The sequence below is a fragment of the Ranitomeya variabilis genome, chromosome 1 (genome assembly GCF_051348905.1).
Source record: "Ranitomeya variabilis isolate aRanVar5 chromosome 1, aRanVar5.hap1, whole genome shotgun sequence".
Lineage (NCBI taxonomy): Eukaryota > Metazoa > Chordata > Amphibia > Anura > Dendrobatidae > Ranitomeya > Ranitomeya variabilis.
The window spans coordinates 757,479,758-757,501,135 of record NC_135232.1 but is presented as its reverse complement, the minus strand read 5'-3'; the positions used below and the strand labels follow the sequence as shown (position 1 = coordinate 757,501,135).

Below are 21,378 nucleotides of genomic sequence, written 5' to 3'. Positions count from 1 at the left end.
GTATAATACTACTGTTTTGTAAAGATGGTGCCGTATAAGAAAAGCATAATAGCTGTATATAGTAAAAGTACGGTAAGTCTGCTATGACGCCCACCTACAGGACAGACCACATGATGGGCACAGTGGTCTTCAGCCAGTCACCAGCTGTCATAGCAAACCATTTGCTCACCGCACTTGCATCACGGGGCTTGCGATGGGCACCCAAACTAACGCTCAGGCCGGATTGGGGCACTTTTAATTCCGCTGTTAGTGATTTGACAGCGACATTTAAGTGTTTAACAGCAGTGGATCAATTGCTGCGCTTACAGGCAGGTGTTACCTATATAATATATACCCTGCGGAGTGGGCGCTGCCTCTGAGCAATGTGTGCAAGAGATTTCAGGAATCGTATTCACTTTGGTGATACTAGGAAATCCTTCAGTTTTTGTGAAAAATGTGTGCAGGAAACGTGACAATGGAGCAAATACTGCACATACCCATAACAGCTGTGGCGTGACAACCCTGGGTCTGCAGGAGACCCCCATGGTTGTCGTTGCTGATCTGCTATGAGATGCAGATGAGCATTTCTGAAACCCTGTTGTGTAGCACGAGCGATCAGAAGATCGCAGGAGACTATTGAAGCAAGTGAAAAGTAGAACACTTTTTTTTTTAAATATTAAAATTTTCAATATAAAAATTCAGATGACCCCTCCTTTTTCCCCATTCAAAATAAAACCATAAAAATACACATATTTGGTATTGTCGCCTTCAGAAACGCCCGATCTATCAAAATGTCAAAATAATTAATCTGATCGGTAAACGGCGTAACGAGAGAAAAAAAAGAGCCAGGATTAAGTTTTTTGTTTTTTTTTTTTTCCGCAACATTGCATTAAAATACAATAACAGGTGAGTGGAAAATAGTATCTACCCCAAAATAGTATCAATTAAAAAAAGTCAGGTTGGCATGCAAAAAATAAAATAAACCCTCACCCAGTCCCAGATCCCGAAAAATGGGAGGCTACGGGTCTGGGAAATTCGTGACTTATTTACCTGGTAAAAAAAAAAAGAAAAATTAACGTAGACATCTTTGGTATCTACAAACTCGGAATGACCTGGGGAATAATAAAGGCAGGTGAGTTTTAGAATTTAATGAATATGGTAAAAAAAATAAATTGTGGACTGCACTTTTTTCTTTTTTTTTTTTGCTATTTTACGCCACCTTAATTTTTTGTTCCCATTGTACAGTACACTGTATGGTAAAATCAATGGTGTTGTTTAAAAGTACAAATCATTCTGCAAAAAAACCAATCTCTCACACTGCCATATTGACAGAAAAATAAAAAAGTTATGGCTCTTGGGAAGAAAGGGAGCAAAAAAAAAAAGGTCAAAAATAGAAAATCCCAAGGGGTTAAAGGGGTTGTACTAAAAATATCCCGTGAAACGTTTAGGAATTGGAACCATTTTTCTACAAAGTCTGCTTGTTTCAGGGGTTCAAAAGTAATTGGCCAAACTAACTTTATCATAAATAACCATAAATAAAATGTTCATTTTTGATACTTTGTACAGAGTCCTTTGCAGGTAATAAAGTCTGGAAGCCGTGCTTTTTTGTTGTTTTCTTTTGCAGAATGTACCAAACTGTAGATTTGGCCACTCTTAACATTTCTGCTATCTCTCTGATGGATTTCTTATGTGTTTTTTTTTTTTTTTTCAGCCCAATGATATTCTTTTTTTCTTCCATTGAAAGCTTCTTTGACCACATGATATGGGTTCAGAGCAGTAGCTTCCAAATGCAAATGCCATACCTGGAATCAGCGCCAGACCTTTCACCTTCTTAGTTGTTGATGGATTAATGAGAGAATAGCTCATGCCCCCCATTAAAGAGCTTTTGAGCTATCTGTTCAATTACTTTTGGTCCCTTGAAAAGAAGCAGCTATTTATTAAAGAGCTGTAATTCCTAAACCCTTACTCTAGTTAGGCTATGAGTACCCTGAAATTAAAGCCGAGAGTCTGCACTTTAAGCCGTATTTAGTATATAACTTTATCTTGAATGTGTTTTAGTAAACAGCTAAAATGTCAAAACTTTTGTCACTGATGGTTGTGCATCTAAGGTGCAGCCTCTTCCTGACAGTACAAACAGCCTATAAGCCTCTTTGACGCGCTTTTACACTAGTCTAAAGGCTGTTCATAATTTCCCACTCTGTACCTGTCTTAATGTAACAATGTTGCAATATCTTGAACGGCCGCTGACCGGAAGGCGGATGCTGAGTACCCCCCCCATCTGATATTGATGGCTTATCCTAATGGTAAGTCATCAATTTTTAATAACTGGATAACCTTTTTAAGGGTAGGGTCAGACGTAGCGACTGCCATGGTGCGGCCAATTCCTGACAGTCGCAGCATACGTCGAATATATTATGGGAAAATGAATGTAAATGGATTCCTTACCCTCAATAGCTATGTGATTGTGCAAACTGTGCAGCCATCGACAAGAAGTAATCAATTTATACAGATTTCTCTAATATTGGACAGCGGGAACTGTAAGGAAGCGTATACACCTTGGCTGTTCGGCAGTCACTAGGTCTGACTCAAATTGACCCTCAAATTGACCAATCTTCTTTGAGTGATCAGAAACAAGCAAATTATTCTGATTAATGGGCCATTAATAGGGGTATATTGTTTAGGGCTACTACATGACTGTATATACATCCTTCACAATAGTACAGGGCTAAATTATGTAAAATTTTTAACAGCTTTCCAACATCGAGCGTAATAGTACGTTGATGTCAAACTCCCCCTGTATGGTGCGGGCTCCGGTGCTGAGCTCACACCTTTCCGTGCACATGACCGCTGATATATACAGCTGACATGTGCCCTCAACAGCCATGAGTGGAATGGCGATCCTCCTGCGACTGTTAACTAAATAAATGCTAGATCAATTTCTGACAGCAGCATCTAACTTGCCACATTTCAGTTTTAGTATTTAGTGAACATGGTAAAAAAAAAAAAAAAGTATGGAATTACACTTTTTTTGCAATTTCAGCGCACTTGGATTTTTTTCCCCCCGTTTTCCAGTTCACGATAGGTTAAAACCAATGGTGTCGTTCAAAAGTACAACTTGTCCCACAAAAAACAAGCCCTCACATGGCCATATGGACCAAAAAATGTATGGCACTGGGAAGAAGGGGAGCAAAAAAAACAAAAACGGAAAATGGCCCGGGGGTTAAACAGGGGGAGCAGCTGCTGAAATCTGCCATGGAAACCTAATATACAACTAGCGCACATTACGACTGCAGTAAATGTGGGCGGGGTCTGATCACGTGTGATGTCAATCTTCTCCTTCTGGGTGTTTGTAAATGGATGAACTAGGATAACGTTTAGGATCACAGTGCGGATCCATTTTGTTATTGTGTTGGAGACTGCAATATGATACAGCGAAGTTGACAGTGTCACCGAGGATGGTGGGCAGCGCCGATTCTGTTAGTGGATTATGCTGCCAAATGTATCACACGTGATAGGGTTAGGCTACTTTCACACTAGCGTCGTGCACTGCACGTCGCTATGCGTCGTTTTGTAGAAAAAACGCATCCTGCAAAAGTGCTTGCATGATGCGTTTTTTCTCCATTGACTTGCATTAGCGACGCAGTGCCATACGTCGCAACCATCGTGCGACTGTTGTGGCGGACCGTCGCCACCAAAAAACGTTGCATGTAACATTTTTTGGTGCATCGTCTGCAGCATTTCCGACCGCGCATGCGTGGCCGGAACTCCGCCCCTCTCCTCCCCGCACCTCACAATGGGGCAGCGGATGCGTTGAAAAACAGCATCCGCTGCCCCCGTTGTGCGGCGCTTTCACTGCTAGCGTTGGTGCGCCCCAACATCGCATAGTGACGTGCAGTGCACGACGCTAGTGTGAAAGTAGCCTTAGAGCCATGCCTCTTACTACAGCTGCCCTTGTATGCCTCTCACTTCCACTGCTGAACACAGCGTGCGTGGTGATGGAGGAATTGTGGCTCGGAGCACAGCCCTGGGATCCAACAAAGTGGCACCTGGCTCCCTCCACAGCTGCGCACTGTACAGACCAGAGGCTGATGGAATTATGGGAGATGTGCTCTGCTACACACCAGCAAAAAACAAAAATTGGCAGCCCCCAGCTGCTGCAGAAAAAGATTGGAGTTTTTTAAAACGCTACTTTACTTTTTTATTTTGTTGTTAAAAAAAAACAAAAAAACGATTGTACAATAACTACGAATACCAAAATAAAAATTGAGACAATTTCCTGCAGTAGAGGGGATCGCATTAAGGTGCCTGCTGTTTCTAACAGCATGGTACTAGGGCTCGTTGTCACTGTAGGCTTCGACGCCCACCCCCACAAGTATGATCACTGTGATTGGCTGTTAATTTTGTTTATTTTATTGACAGCACCGATCATAGGCTGGAGCCTAGCAATGTCCGCATCACCATGGCTAGCTCTGATTGGCACGGTCACTATGTCGTTCTGTCGCACTGTGCTGGGCTTTGTGGTGCCACAGACTTTTTCAAGCCTGTGCCATCACTTCTTCTGATGCTGTTGAAGAAGGAAGACATTCCTAAGCCTCCCCAATCCCCCTCTTTCTCCTCCATTCTCCCTCTACCTAACCCACTCCTGTACTTAATCGCTCGTTCCCCCACATGCGTCCTGCAGCCACTGAGCACAAATCACTGATCCACACTCATGCTTGCTGTTTTCCATGACTTTCCTGACTGGCATCACGTTTGTTGGGGGGGAAATTAGAATACTGCAGTATTTTTTTTACTGAATGTAGTCAGTGTCAGTGTCAGTTACGGATGCTCAGTATTTTTTTTATTTTTTTTTGCTGACGTCCGTTTAGCAAGTTTTTTGTTTTGCCAAATTTTTATATTAATTTTGTTTAGATTTCCTTTCTAGAATTTTTTTTCTCTTCTAAATTAAAAGTTTGCACACACACAATTTTTCTGCACACACAAACGCCGCATACGTGAGAAAAATGTCCCACTTGTCCCAAACCCGGTATTTAGTGGGGGAGGCATACACTTTCCTTTATTTTTCCGACATCACCTCTTCAAGTGATACCATACTGCCTGACGCCCCAGAACAGAAAATTAACCAGCACCCACTGTTACTGACCCTGTATGGACCTCACCCCAAAGATTATGAGCCACTGATTCCTGATTTTGTGGTGCAATCAGGAATCCAATTTGACACCACCGGCCTCACAGAAATAAACTTTTTACATGTTTTTCTCTGAGGATTTTTAACTGGACCGCTGTAGACACAGTAGAAATGATTATGTTTTGGGGACTGGCCCTTCACATGGGGTTAGTGAAGAAGCCAGAACTTTGGCAATATTTGAGGTGTCCTTCCTGACATGACCCTAACTTTGACTTTTCAAAGTTCGCCTGTCATTGATCACTTTAGCAACAAGTTTGCTGAGGTGTACGTTACCCAAAGGGACATCTGTGTGGATGAGTCCCTAATACATTTCAAGAGGAGGCTCAAATTCCAACAATACCTGCCCAGTTATCAGGCCAGGTGTGGAATTAAACTTTACAAACTGTGTGAGAGTACCTCAGGGTACACCCACAGGTTGAGTTTGAGGGGAAGGACACCCAGATTCAACTCTCTGAATGCCCCCCTGTCCTGGGAGTGAGTAGGAAAATTGTGTGGTATTTGGTGCACCCACTGCTGGATCCAGGTTATCACATCTACGTAGATAACTTTTATACCAGCATCCCACTGAAGTCCCTCTGCGCGAGCTACCACAGCTTTCGGTACTGTCCGCAAAAATCAGAAAGGCTTCCCAAAGACGCTAATTTGGCAGCTGCTCAGAAAGGGTGAGAGCAGAGCCCAATGTAGAGCATACTGATGGTCAAGTGCAAGGACAAGAGGGATATCATTTTCTTGACCACCATACATAGTGATGGCAGCACCCCCCCACCGCTGTATGACGTACCTAGACACAGGTCCACAAACCAAACTATGTCTTGGGGTTACAACAAGAACATGTTTGGAGTTGATCTCTCTTATCAAGTGCTCCAGCCGCTTTCGTGCTATTACGATATACGACCCAGACCGGTAAATACCTTCAGTTCCAGGAGTTAGTGATCAAGGCCCTAATATGTGGCAGTCATAAAGGAGCTGGCCCCAGTACTTCCAAAACACAATGTGCTCATATTGTACCAGTCCAACATTTCACCGGTGAGGTCCCTCAAACCTCAAGGAAAGGAAGGTTGCAAAAAAGGTGCCGAGTGTTATAAAAGGGGATATGCAAGGACCCCATTTGGCAATTCGACACCTGCTCCGACAAACCTGGCCTGCATTTCGAAACGTCACTCCTTCCCTGCCGTGCGCCCAAACAGTAGTTTTCCTCCACATATGGGGTATCGGCATACTCAGGAGAAATTGCACAAAAGATTTTGAGGTCCATTTTCTAATGTAATTTTTTTTTTTTTTTAATTTTCACAGCTCAACTTTATAAATTTCTGTGAAGCTCTTGGGGGTTCAAGATCCTTGCCACACATGTAGGTAAATTCCTGGAGGGGTCTAGTTTCCAATATGGGGTCACTTTTGGGGGTACATCAGGGGCTCTCCAAACGAGACATGGTGTCAGCTCTTGATTCCAGCCAATTTTGCGCTCAAAAAGTCAAATGGTACGCCTTTTCTTTCAAGCGGAAAACTGCTGCGAAGACGCATACACAACAGGTGCACATAGTCTCAACGGGTCCATCAGAATAACAGGCCCAGTGCAGCCGTCTTTTACAATCTGCACAGGATCAGTCATTTCAACATTTTGACGGATCCTGTGCAGATTGTAAAAACGGAAGTGTGAAAGAGGCCTTATATACACTTTCCAGCTCGGGAGAGGGGGGCCACACCCCGGCTTGCACAGAATGCAATAATACAAAGAAGAAAAAAAACACAAAAGTTGAGCTTGACTTGAGTTGGTACACATGCAGCACATAAACTCATGCTCAAACTGTGGCCATAAAACATATAACGGAGAATGAATACTGCCGGGGAGAATGAAGAGAATTCCCGCTGCATTCGGCTACGTGCAGGCGCCGGGCAGCATCATAACGCTGTTAACCTGCAGATTAACCCCATATCTGCAGTTTAACCCAATTTTTCCTGGTGACATGTTCCCTTTAAAGGCATCAAAATTAAAAGTTTAAAAATTGTGACATTTTATACATATATATATTATTTATTTTTTTTTTTCACACACAAACACAAGTCATATTGAACAAATGTTACCACTGTCATGAAGTACAATATGTCACAAGAAAACAAGCTCAGAATCATTGGGATTCGTTGAACTGTTCCAGAGTCATTACCTCATAAAATGACACTGGTCAGAATTGTAAAATTTGGCCTGGTCATGAAGGTGTAAACAGGCTTGGGGGGGAGGTAGAGTGTTTTAGGCTACATTCACACGGTCAGTGTTTTACCTCAGTGTGTGCAAGCCAAAACCAGGAGTGGTGATAAATCCAGAAGTGGTGACGTGTTTCTATTATACTTTTCCTCTGAGTGTCCCGCTCCTAGTTTTGGCTTATAAATACTGAGGTAAAATACTGAGTGTGGCCTAAAAGCGTTTTCTGGGCTGTAAGCAAATTTCTGCAGTCACTCTATACTATAAGCCTGCAAATTACCAAATAGAACATTGATGGAAGCAAATGAGAATCTCCTTGGTACGTGACCACTACTATGGAAGTTGCATACTGGTGGGCAACCTGGCACACTATCACAATTCGGCAGTCTTCATTTGTGTTCAGTGTAAATGAGCAACCTGCCTAATAATGGAAAGTGACAGACTGCAATGCTTTCTGTTCATGACGATGGTCTGCCTCTAAACATGGTGCTATCCATCTATATTTGCATTGAATACAGATATCCCAATATTGGTGACCTACTCCCATTCTCTGATCACCTAAGGCAGTGCATCAGGAAGAATCCTTTACTGTTATCGAAGGGAAAGACTGTGTGATGGGAAATGTATTTGTTCTTTATAGCACTTGTGACTAATACATGTGCCAGCTATACCCCCTGCCCCAATCTCTGGGTAGTTATATATGGTGCTGTTCCCATTGATAAAGTCTATTTTGGTGCATTACTGTATCACTTGCCTTTGGTCATTTTACAGTTTTATATTTTTGTTCTTCCTTTTGATTAGAGAAATTCAGCTGCTGCGGCGCTTGAGGCATCGGAATGTCATTCAGCTGGTGGATGTGTTATACAACGAAGAGAAGCAAAAAATATATCCTTTTTAAATATGTTTTCACTGGCAAGTCATAGGCCAGAAATGACTAAAAGTGGTATGGTAGTCCTGTATAGAGTGGTATGCCATGTAAGGAATATTTCAGATATTGACAAAAACCATGGCAACTCGTGCTACACTTATGAACTGGCCCAAATATCTAAATCAAATATAAAAAGTGTATTTTTTATTGATATACTCAAATAAAAAGTAAATAGCAGACGCAACTAATTATTATTATTATTATTATTATGTAGTTATATAGCACCATTGATTCCATGCTGCTGTACATGAGAAGGGGTTACATACAAATTACAGATATCACTTACAGTAAGCAAACTAACAATAACAGACTGATACAGAGGGCCGAGGACCCTCCCCTTGCGTGCTTACATTCTACAGCAGTGTTCCCCAACTCCGGTCCTCAAGAGCCACCAACAGGTCATGTTTTCAGGATTTCCTTAGTATTGTACAGGTGATAATTGCATCACCTGGACAGGCAAGTATTCAATCACCTGTGCAATACTAAGGAAATCCTGAAGACATGACCTGTTGGTGGATCTTGAGGAGCGGAGTTGGGGAACACTGTTCTACAGGATGGTGGGGAAGGAGACAGTAAGTTGGGGGGGGGGGGGGTTGCAGCAGCTCCAGTGTTGGTGAGGCGGTAGCTCCGGTAGTGGTGAGGAGGCAGCAGGGTCAGTGCAGGCTCTAAGCTTTCCTGAAGAGGTGGGTTTTCAGGTTCCGTCTGAAGGATCCAAATGTGGTTCATAGTCGGATGTGTTGGGGCCAAGAATTCCAGAGGATGGGGGATATTAGGGAGAAGTCTTGGAGGCGGTTAGGTGAGGATCGAATAAGTGTGGCGGAGAGAAGGAGGTCTTGGGAGGACCGGAGACTAAGTGATGGAAGATATTGGGAGATTAGTTCAGAGATATATGAAGGAGACTGGTTATTGATGGCTTTGTAGGTCAGTATTAGTAATTTGAACTGGATACTCTGAGGGAATGGGAGCCAGTGAAGAGATTTGCAGAGGGAAGAAACGGAGGAGTTTCGAGGAAAGAGATGAATTAGTTGGGCAGCAGAGTTAAGGATGGACTGAAGAGGTGCAAGGGTGTTAACAGGGAGGCCACAGAAAAGGATGTTGCAGTAGTCGATGTGGGAGATGATGAGGGCATGCATAAGCATTTTAGTAGATTGAGGGCTGAGAAAAGGACAGATTCTGGAGATATTTTTGAGCTGGAGGCGACAGGAGGTGGAAAGATCTTGGATGTGCGGTTTGAAGGACAGGGAAGAGTCCAGGGCTACTCCGAGGCAGCGGGCTTCCGGTACGGGGGTAAGCGTGATGTCGTTAATTGCGATAGATAGGTCAGGTAGGGAAGATCTCTGAGATGGAGGAAAGATGAGTTCAGATTTGTCCACGTTGAGTTTGAGGAAGCGAGAGGAGAAGGAGGATATGGCTGATAGACACTCCGGGACTCTGGACAGCAGAACGGTGACGTCTGGGCCAGAGAGAGATCTGAGTGTAATAGCGTAAAGATGGCACTGAAATCCATGGGACTTTGAGTTGTCCTAGGCCAAGTGTATCGATTGAGAAGAGTAGGGGTCCTAGAACAGAGCCTTGGGGGACTCCAACAGAGAGAGGGTCGGATGAGGAGGTAGTGTGGGAGTGGGAGACACTGAATGTGCGTTCGGAAAGGTATGAGGAGATCCAGGATAGGGCGAGGTCTTTAATGCCAAAGGAGGAGAGAATCTGTAGTAGGAGGCAGTGGTCGACTGTGTCGAAAGCAGAGGACAGGTCTAGAAGGAGGAGTATAGAGTATTGTCTGTTAGCTTTTGGCTGCAATAGAGAACTATACCCACCAACAGGGCGGACACCAGGAATTTCAGGGCCCCATACTGGCAACATTTTTGGGCCCCCTTGAGACTCTGCTCAGGCTCTGCCTCCACTCCTTGAGCCTTCCACAGTCCCACAACCCACTCTTGGAAAAACTCCAGATCTGCACCACTTCCTCACCAATCACACATTAACAGTTCCCATTGAACACCAGATCACAAACAGTGGGTACGGAAAGTATTTAGACCCATTTAAATTTTTCACTCTTTGTTTCATTGCAGCCATTTGGTGAATTCAAAAACAGTTCATTTTTTCTCATTAATGTACACTCTGCACCCCATCTTGACAAAAAAAAAACAAACAAATGTAGTAATTTTTGCAAATTTATAAAAAAAAAAAAAAAAACTGAAATCACATGGTCATAAGTATTCAGACCCTTTTCTCAGTATTGAGTAGAAGCACCCTTTTAAGCTAGTACAGCCATGAGTCTTCTTGGGAATGATGCAACAAGTTTTTCACACCAAGATTTTGGGGATCCTCTTCCATTCTACCTTGCAGATCCTCACCAGTTCCGTCAGGTTGGATGGTGAACATTGGTGGACAGCCATTTTCAGGTATCTCTAGAGATGCTCAATTGGCTTTAGATCAGGGCCCTGGCTGGATCAGTCAAGAATGGTCACAGAGTTTTTCTGAAGCCACTCCTTTTGTTATTTTAGCCGTGTGCTTAGGGTCATTGTCTTGTTGGAAGGTGAACCTTCGGCCAAGTCTGAGGTCCAGAGCAATCTGGAAGAGGTTTTCATCCAGGATATCTCTGTACTTGGCCGCATTCATGTTTCCATCACTGAGAACCAGTCGTCCTTTCCCTGCAGCTGAAAAACACCCCCATAGCGTGATGATGCTGCCACCACCATGTTTCACTGTTGGGATTGTATTGGGCAGGTGATGAGCAGTGCCTGGTTATCTCCACACACACTGCTTAGAATTATCACCAAATAGGTCTATCTTCGTCTCATCAGACCAGAGAATCTTATTTCTCATAGTCTAGGATTCCTTCATGTGTTTGTTTAGCAAACTCTATGCAGGTTTTCATATGTCTTGCACTGAGGACAAATATGAAAAAAATCCGGCACTCAAAGAAGAATTTCTTAATGTATATATTTATTTCATGTCCCAGTACATTTCAATGTAACGTTTCGGTCATTTTGACCTTCATCAGACTAGGGTACAAACAGAAAAAAGAAAACTAAATAATGACATATATGTCATTATTTAGTTTTCTTTTTTCTGTTTGTACCCTAGTCTGATGAAGGTCAAAATGACCGAAACGTTACATTGAAATGTACTGGGACATGAAATAAATATATACATTAAGAAATTCTTCTTTGAGTGCCGGATTTTTTTCATATTTATCTGAATTGGGACTGGCAACCCTCATCTGTGCACCATCATTTTTTAAGGAGTGACATGTTATCTCTTTGGAATTTGCACTGAGGACAGGCTTCCGTCGGGCCACTCTGCCATAAAGGCCCCGAATGGTAGAGGGCTGCAGTGATAGTTGACTTTGTGGAACATTCTCCCTACTGCATCTCTGGAGCTCAGCCACAGCGATCTTGGGGTTCTTTACCTCTCTCACCAAGGTTCTTCTCCCACGATTGCTCAGTTTGACTGGTCGGCCAGGTCTAGGAAGACTTTTGGTGGTCCCGAACTTCTTCCATTCAAGGATTATGGAGGCCACTGTGCTCTTAGGAACCTTGAGAACTGCAGAAATTATATTGTAACCTTGGCCAGATCTGTGCCTTGCACAATTCTGTCTCTGAAATCCTTGGCCAGTTCCTTTGACCTCATGATTCTCATTTGGTCTGACATGCGCTGTGAGCTGTGAGGTCTTATATAGACAGGTGTGTGTTTTTCCAAATCATGTTCTATCAGTTTAATTAAACACAGCTGGACTCCAAGGAAGGAGTAGAACCATCTCAAGGAGGATCACAAGGAAATGGATAGCATGTGACTTACCGTATATACTCGAGTATAAGCCGACCCGAGTATAAGCCGACCCCCCTAATTTTGCCACAAAAAACTGGGAAAACTTATTGACTCGAGTATAAGCCTAGGGTGGAAAATGCAACAGCTACCGGTGAATTTCAAAAATAAAAATAGATGCTCCATACTGTTCATTATGGCCCCATAGCTGTGCCATATAGTGCTCTGCACCATTATTGCCCCATAGCTGTGCCATATAGTGCTCTGCACCATTATTGCCCCATAGCTGTGCCATACAGTGCTCTGCACCATTATTGCCCCATAGCTGTGCCATACAGTGCTCTGCACCATTATTGCCCCATAGCTGTGCCATACAGTGCTCTGCACCATTACTGCCCCATAGCTGTGCCATATAGTGCTCTGCACCATTATTGCCCCATAGCTGTGCCATACAGTGCTCTGCACCATTACTGCCCCATAGCTGTGCCATATAGTGCTCTGCACCATTATTGCCCCATAGCTGTGCCATACAGTGCTCTGCACCATTACTGCCCCATAGCTGTGCCATATAGTGCTCTGCACCATTACTGCCCCATAGCTGTGCCATATAGTGCTCTGCACCATTATTGCCCCATAGCTGTGCCATACAGTGCTCTGCACCATTACTGCCCCATAGCTGTGCCATATAGTGCTCTGCACCATTACTGCCCCATAGCTGTGCCATATAGTGCTCTGCACCATTATTGCCCCATAGCTGTGCCATACAGTGCTCTGCACCATTGCCCCATAGCTCTGCCATATAGTGCTCTGCACCGTCCATTATTGCCCCATAGCTGTGCTGCTGCTGCTGCAATAAAAATAATAAAACACATACTCACCTGTCTTGCTTGCAGCTTCTCGGCGCCATCTTCCCGGCGTCTCCCTGCACTGACTGATCAGGCAGAGGGCGGCGCGCACACTATATGCGTCATCGCGCCCTCTGCCTGCAGTCAGTGAGGAGAGAGAGACGCCGGGAAGATGGATCGGCGCCCGGCGTGTGGAACCAGGACAGGTGAATATGACATACTTACCTGCTCCCGGCGTCCCGCTCCTTCCCCCTGCCTGTGTTCGGTGCCGCAGCCTCTTCCTCTGTCAGCGGTCACCGGCACCGCTTCATTAGAGAAATGAATAGGCGGCTCCGCCCCTATGGGAGGTGGAGCAGCCTATTCATTTCTCTAATGAGCGGTCCCACGTGACTGCTCAGGGGAAGAGGCTGCTGCACCCGGAGACCGTGGGACGGGCAGGGGGAGTGACAGGATCGCCGGGACTAGGTGAGTATGCCTCAGCGCCCTCTCCCCCTCACCCGCCGACCCTGCCACAGACCGTGACTCGAGTATAAGCCGAGGGGGCACTTTCAGCCCAAAAATTTGGGCTGAAAATCTCGGCTTATACTCGAGTATATACGGTAAATATGAGTGTCTGAGCAAAGGGTCTGAATACTTATGACCATGTGATATTTCAGTTTTTCTTTTTTAATACATTTGCAAAAATTTCTATATTTCTGGTTTTATTTCAGTCAAGATGGGGTGCAGAGTGTACATTAATGATAAATATGAACTTTTTTGAATTTACCTAATGGCTGCAATGAAACAAAGCGTGAAAATGTAAAGGGGTATGAATACTTTCCGTACCCACTGTACACAGGGACTCTGTATATAGTGTCAGTGTACAGGTAACACAGGCGTCACTGGTTACATCTTGCACAGGACCTCTGTATATGGTGTCAGCATACTGGTAATGCAAGCTCACTGGTGACATTATACACAGGAGCTCTGTATGTAGTGTCAGAGTACAGGTAATACAGGCTTCACTGGTGACATCATACACACAAGCTCTGTATATAGTGTATTGTGTCAGTGTACAGGTAACACACTGACTCACCGGTGACCTCTCTAGTTGGAGTCTTTCATCCTTTCTTTTCTTCTTCATCCAGAGCAGACCGACATCACTTCTTCCAGCCAAGACTAGTCTCTGCATAAAATAAGTTATCTAGAGCACTGCTTCCAGAGCAAATTCCTCACTTTTTCCCATTTCTTTTACACTATGCAGTTCAATACAGATGTGCACCCACCATTAATATATATTTAATATACAATCCACCATTCCATATATAATTTGTAATCCACCACTGTGCTCCCACCAACTATAAACAGCCACATTCCCTCCTAATAAATATACATACTGTACATTAATTAGCACCTGTACTCTTTCCCCAATTCTGTACCAGTCACTGCAACACCCCCCACTCTGTACCTCCTTCTCCCCCGATTAATTATATGTACATGCCCCTTCCACCCCAATTCATTGTCATGGTTTTTTTCTCTCCAACCCCCACCCTCTATTCATTATCAACTGCTCTCCCCCACATTCAATTACTGTCATCATTTACTGTCCCCACCCTCAATTTATCATTATTTGCTGCCCCATTCACAATTCATCATCATTTGCTCTCCCCATCTTCAATTCATCACTTGCTCTTTCCACCCCCCATCAAAAATCGGATTGCACTTGGCCGAATGTTAACTTCACATCATACCGATTCGGCATTTGAAAACAATCACAGCATACTGCGATTACATCTGAGAATAGGATTGCATGCACCCATATAAGTCTACGGTTGCGGGTTAAACATTGCATTGCACTATGATATCACCCAAGTGCAGTGCGATTCCTGCGGACGCCGGCAATGGAGGAGAGGGAGAAATTAATTTCTCTGTCTCCTCCACACCTGTGCTGCGATTCTCTGATGAGAGAGAATAGGAGCACAGAGCACTGACACTCGGATCACACTTGCAGCATAGCAGGAGCTGAATGTCATTTGCATAACTGCTGTTGCATCGGATATGATAAACTAGTGTCTCTCTCCGGCCTATGTATATTTCCCGTTTCATCATTTAATGATTAATACTTTTTGGCTCAGGGATTTCTTGGTTTTTAATTTTGTTTTGTTTTTTTGTCTTTTGTTTTGAAGAGATAAGTGATCACCTATTGTATTTATTATGTGGCTATATCAATAAAGATAAAATTTGTGTTATTTGGGCTGCTTTATAAGTGTGTTATATTGTAATCTTCTGACTTTAGTGGTGCATAACATATTGATCAGTTACATTTTAATGAAGATACAGTGGGGAACATAAGTATTTGATACACTGATGATTTTGCAAGTTTTCCCAACTACAAAGAATGGAGAGGTCTGTAATTGTTATCATAGGTACACTTCACCTGTGAGAGACAGAATCTATTAATGTAATTTTCTGGGTTTTATTTTATGATTTTTACATAATTAATTTGCATTTTATTGTGTGAGATTTTTTTGATACAATAGAAAAGCAGAACTTGATATTTGCTACAGAAACCTTTGTTTGCAATTACAGAAGTCAGACATTTCCTGTAATTTCTTGACAAAGTTTGTGCACACTATAGCAGGGATTTTGGCCCTCTCCTCCATACAGATCTTCTCCAGATCTTTTCAGGGCTGTCACTGGGCAACAGTGAGTTTCAACTCCCTCCAAAGATTTTCTATTGGGTTTAGGTCTGGAGACTGGCTAGGCCACTTAAGGACTCCTGGTTGTGTGTTTCGGGTCATTGTCATGCTGGAAGACCCATGCCACAACCCATCTTCAATGCTGTTACTGAGGGAAGGAGGTTATTGGCCAAAATCTTGCAATACATCCATCTTCCCTTCAGTACGGTGCAGTTCTCCTGTCCCCTTTGCCGAAAAGTACCCCCAAAGTATGATGTTTCCCCCACCATTCTTCACCATTGAGATGGTGTTCTTGGGGTTGTTCTCATCTTTCTTCTTCCTCTCAAACACGGAGAGTGAAGTTGATACCAAAAGGTTCTATTTTGGTCTCATCTGACTACATGACCTTCTCCCATGCCTCCTCTGCATCGTCCAGATGGTCATTGGTGAACTTTAAACGAGCTTGGACATTTGCTGGCATGAGCAGCAGGACCTTTAGTGCCCTGCAGCATTTTAATACATGACAGCGTAGTGTGTTACTAACGGTAATCTTTGAGACTTCGGTCTCGACTCTCTTCAGGTCCTTGACCAGGTCCTATAGTGTAGTTCTGAGCTGATTTTTGACCTTCCTCAGAATCCTCCTTTACCCCACAAGGCGAGATCATGCATGTAGCCCCAGACCAAGGACGATTGACAATCATCTTGTGTTTCTTCCATTTTCGAATAATTGTGCCAAGAGTTGTTACCTTCTCACCAAGCTGCTTGCCTGTTGTCCTGAAGCCCATCTCAGCCTTGTGCAGGTCTACAATTTTGTCCCTGGTGTCCTTAGACAGCTCTTTGGTCTTGGCCATGGTGGAGAGGTTGAAGTGTGATTGAGTGTGTGGACATGTGTATTTAATACAGGTAACACGTTTAAACAGGTACTGTTAACCCCTTTCTGACATAATTATCTGTCTATGTGCCCTGGGCCTATTTGACCAGGACGGATTATTACGTCATTATTGCCGCTGGGTGTCAGCTGGTTCTGACAGCTGACACCTGGCACTAAGTGCCAGGAGCGGTCATGCACCACTCCTGGCACTTTAACACCCAAAATGCTGTGATCGAATGCAATTGCAGCATTTTGGGAGCCGGCAGAGGCCCCCCTCTGCCTTTGGATCGGAGACCCACAGCCCTGAAGTTGCCATGGTGACACAATGTCGTCATGACGACATCCAGGTCACCAGTGCATGATCAGCAATTTTCTCTGTCAGTGCAGAGCTGACAGTTTGCAAAGCATAGGGATGCTGCTGCATCTCCATGCTTTACAAGCGATCAGCCTGCGAAAAATGATAGTCCCATTGTGGGACAAAGTAAAAAAAAAAAGTTAAACTTTTTTTTTTTTTTTAATAATAATAATTGTAAAAATGTTTTTTAAAATAAAAAGTAATAAAAAAATCTAAAGAAATTTCATCTATAAATAACTATTTGATTAACAAAATATAGACAATAAAAGTATACATATTTGGTATCAACTATCACAAAAAAAATGTCTCCTGATGAAGGCACTGCAAAATGCGTGTAGGGGGGGCAGGCTGGGGTCAACCTCTCCATTACCATGTGAGTTATAGCCAGGCACATGTGCACACGTTGCAGATTTAGATGCGGATCCGCAGCATTTTTAGCCGCATGGATTCACATCAAATCCGCAGTGTAGTGCACAGCCAATGTTAATCTATGGGAAATGGAGATTTGTTGTGCACATACTGCGGAGAAATCTGCGCAGAAACGCAGCGTTTTTTTCCATAGCATGTCAGGTTTTTTTTTTGCGGATCTGCAGCGTTTCTGCACCCATAGACTTCCATTGAGTCAGGCACATCCACAGCAAAACCGCAGATGAAAAAAAGATCTGCAGATTTGCTGTGGTTGTACCTGCGAGAAACGCTACAGATCGGGAGGAGGGAAGTGTGTGGGCTGAGCTATTTACGTGTATGTGTGTGCGGGGGTCTGCGTGTATGTGTGCGTGTGCCGGTGTCTGCGTGAATCTGTTTCTGTGTGCGGGTGTGTTCGGTGCTGTGTGTCTCTGTGTGTAGGCAGGCATCGTCCGATGGAACTACTAGTCCCATCCGGCTATGCCTGCTACAGTGACACCATTAGCCAATGATGGGAAAGTAGTCCCATCATCCGGCTTAAGTTTTGAATGTTAAAAAAAAAAAAAAAAAAACACACACATACAGTACACATATAGTACATACCTACAATATACACCTAATCCCCGAAGCCATTGATCATCTGCAAATAAAATTAAAATTATAAACAAACAATATACTCCCTGTGTCCGACGTAATCCAACTAATAACGATTGTCCCACGACGATCGCCCTTGTAGATCTGTCACATCAGCAGAGGGACTGCGTCGGAACAGGGAGTGTTTGTGTTTGTTTTTTGTTTGTTTTTTGTATGGGTGATCGATGGCTTAGATTGGATTAGGCGTGGAATAAAAATTATGGAAAAATGTGTAGTGCTTTATTTCATTAAAATACTTTTTTTCTGCTGTCTTTTTTTTCAACCCATTAACTATAGGATTAATAATGGATAGGCGTCTTATTGACGCCTCTCCATTATTAACCATTCTTAATGTCGCCTTACAATCAAAGGTGACATTAAACCCTTATTACCCCATATGCCACTGCTACAGGGCAGTGGGAAGAGAAGAGGCTAAGTGCCGGAATTGGTACCATTTCTGGGGTGGCTGGGGGCTGGTACTTGTAGGGGGGGGGCCAATATCCAGCTCTCTGTGTAGCCTTTATGGCTATAAATTATAGGGGGACCCCACGTTTTTTTTTTTTTTTTTTGGGGGGGGGGGGCCTTATTAGCCAGTAAAGGCTAAATATACAGCTGCGGGCTGATCTTCATAGCCTGGGAAGCTCCATGGGTATTAACCCCTTCCCATGCTTGAAATATTGGCCCCCAGCCATCTGCTTTCCCTCTCTGGCTCAGAAAATTGCGCGGGAGCCTTTTTTTTTTTTTTTTTTAAATTAAAGATATTGCGTGCAGATTTTGTGTGTGTGTGTGTGTCTTTAACTATTTGGCTGTGTGCCTATGTTGCGTTTTTAAAGTGTTTCCACTGCGTTTTTCCGCTGCGGAAACGCTTAAACGCATCCCAATAATTTTAATTGCATTCCTCAATTGCTGTGCCCATGCTGTGTATTTTTCCGCACCGGAATCGCATCGCGGTAAAATATGCAGCATGTTCATTAATTTTACAGAATTGCGGTGATTCCACCGCAATAGTGGTATAGGAAAGCACTTGGGGGGGGGGGGGGGGAAAGGCATGAAAAACGCGACATAAACGTATCAAAATCCGCATGCGTTATCACCGGCAAGGGTGTGCGGTTTTGATAAGGAAAATTCTGCTTCTATTCTGCAACGTGGGCACGTAGCCTAAGGCTATGTGCCCACGTTCAGGAAAGTGTGCAGAACTTTCCTGAGCAAATCCAGACTACTTTTGTAGGAAGTCCGCGCTCGTTTTTCTTGCAGTTTTTGCAGATTTTTCGCGGTTTTTCCGGAGCTTCCCAATGCAATATTATAGGGGGAAATCCGCAAAATTAATGAACATGCTGCGTTTTTTCCATGATGCGTTTTTATCACGGAAAAAATTGCACAAAAATTGCGGAATACATTAAAAATGATGTGATGCTTAATGAAAGCGTTTTTTAAGTGTTTTTGCAGCGGAAAGCCACCGAAAAAAACACGAAAAATCCGGAACGTGTGCACATAGCCTAAATGTACCATTTTATCTATCTATGTCTGTCTGTATATGTGTGTAAACACAATTCTTCCATGGAGTATTTAACCCCTTAACGACCGCCGATACGCCTTTTAACGGCGGCCGCTAAGGGTACTTAAACCACAGCGCCGTTAATTAACGGCGCTGTGGAAAAAGTGAATAGCGCCCCCCAGAGTCGGATTTTCTCTGGGGTCTCGGTTGCCGAGGGTAGCCGAGACCCCAGAGAACATGATTCGGGAGGTTTTTACCGACCCCCGAGTTGCGATCGCCGGTAATTAACCGTTTACCGGCGGTCGCAACAAAAAAAAAACAAAACGCGATTTGCCGTTTAATTTCTCTGTCCTCCGATGTGATCGCACATCGGAGGACAGAGAAATGTGGTCCCCGATGGCCCCCAATAGCCCCCGATACTTACCTACCTCCCCCGGTGCTCCTCGTGGCTCCCGATGGGCGCCGCCATCTTGTTTCCGGGAAAAAATGGCGGGCGCACGCGCAGTACGCCCGCCGCCCGGCAACCGGAAGATCTTTGGGGTCTCGGCTGCCGGGGGTAGCCGAGACCCCAAAGAACATGATCGGGGTCGGTTTGCACCGACCCCTGCTTTGCGATCGCCGGTAATTAACAGTTTACCGGCGACCGCCAAAAAAAAAAAAAAAAAAAAAAGCCATCAGTTATTTCTCTGTCCTCTGATGTGATCGCACATCAGAGGACAGAGAAATAGGGGGATTCGGGGACCCTAACATACTCACCCGGTGTCCCTGGGTCCTCTTCTGTCTTCTCCTGCCAGCCGGCTTTTTCATCATGGCGGGCGCATGCGCAGTACGCCCGCCATCTGCTGCCATCTGCCGGCCGGCAGGAGAAGACGAGTTGGGGCTAAAATTAGGGTTAGGGTTAGAGTTAGGGTTAGAGTTAGGGTTAGGGTTAGGCTACTTTCACACTAGCGTTTTTTGGCTTCCGTCGCAATGCGTCGTTGGAGAAAAAACGCATCCTGCAAAAGTGCTTGCAGGATGCGTTTTTTCTCCATTGGCTTGCATTAGCGACGCATTGCGACGGATTGCCACATGTCGCATCCGTCGTGCGACGGATGCGTCGTGCTTTGGCGGACCGTCGACACAGAAAAAACTACATGTAACTTTTTTGTGCGACGTGTCCGCCATTTCCGACCGCGCATGCGTGGCCGGAACTCCGCCCCCGCCTCCCCGCACCTCACAATGGGGCAGCGGATGCGTTGAAAAAACAGCATCCGCTGCACCCGTTGTGCGGCGCTTGCAACGCTAGCGTCGGTACGTCGGCCCGACACACTGCGATGGGCCGAGTACGACACTAGTGTGAAAGTAGCCTTAGGCTTCTTTCACACTTGCGTCGGTACGGGGCGGTCGCAATGCGTCGGCCCGACGTACCGACGCACGTTGTGAAAATTGTGCACAACGTGAGCAGCGGATGCAGTTTTTCAACGCATCCGCTGCCCAGTCTATGTCCTGGGGAGGAGGGGGCAGAGTTACGGCCACGCATGCGCGGAAATGGCGGACGCGACGGTACAAAAAAAAGGTTACATTGAACTTTTTTTGTGACGACGGGGGCTAAAGTTATGGTTAGGGTTGGGATTAGGGTTAGGGTTTGGATTAGGGTTGGGATTAGTGTTACGTTTGGGGTTAGGGTTGAGATTAGGGTTAGGGGTGTGTTGGATTTAGGGTTTTGATTAGGGTTATGGTTAGGGTTGAGATTAGGGCTGTTTTGGGGTTATGGTTGTGATCATCGTTAGGGTTGTGATTAGGATTATGGATCGGGTTGAGATTAGGGTTAGGGGTGTGTTGGAGTTAGGGTTGGAGTTATAATTTGGGGGTTTCCACTGTTTAGGTACATCAGGGGGTCTCCAAACACGACAGCCAATTTTGCGCTAAAAAAGTCAAATGGTACTCCCTCCCTTCTGAGCTCTGCCGTGCGCCCAAACAGTGGTTTACCCCCACATATGGGGCATCAGCGTACTTGGGATGAATTGGACAACAACTTTTGGGGTCCAATTTCTCCTGTTACCCTTGTGAAAATAAAA

At 44.5% G+C, this 21,378-nt stretch overlaps 1 protein-coding gene across 1 annotated transcript in view; it reads left to right on the top strand.

Moving 5' to 3' along the window:
• The window catches only part of STK11 (serine/threonine kinase 11), a 132,697-nt gene that overhangs the window by 14,352 nt on the left and 96,967 nt on the right, over positions 1-21,378 (top strand). The window contains exon 2 of the mRNA XM_077271405.1: positions 8,166-8,249. Within this exon, the coding sequence (XP_077127520.1) occupies positions 8,166-8,249 (84 nt within the window). The remainder of the gene's footprint in view (positions 1-8,165; positions 8,250-21,378) is intronic.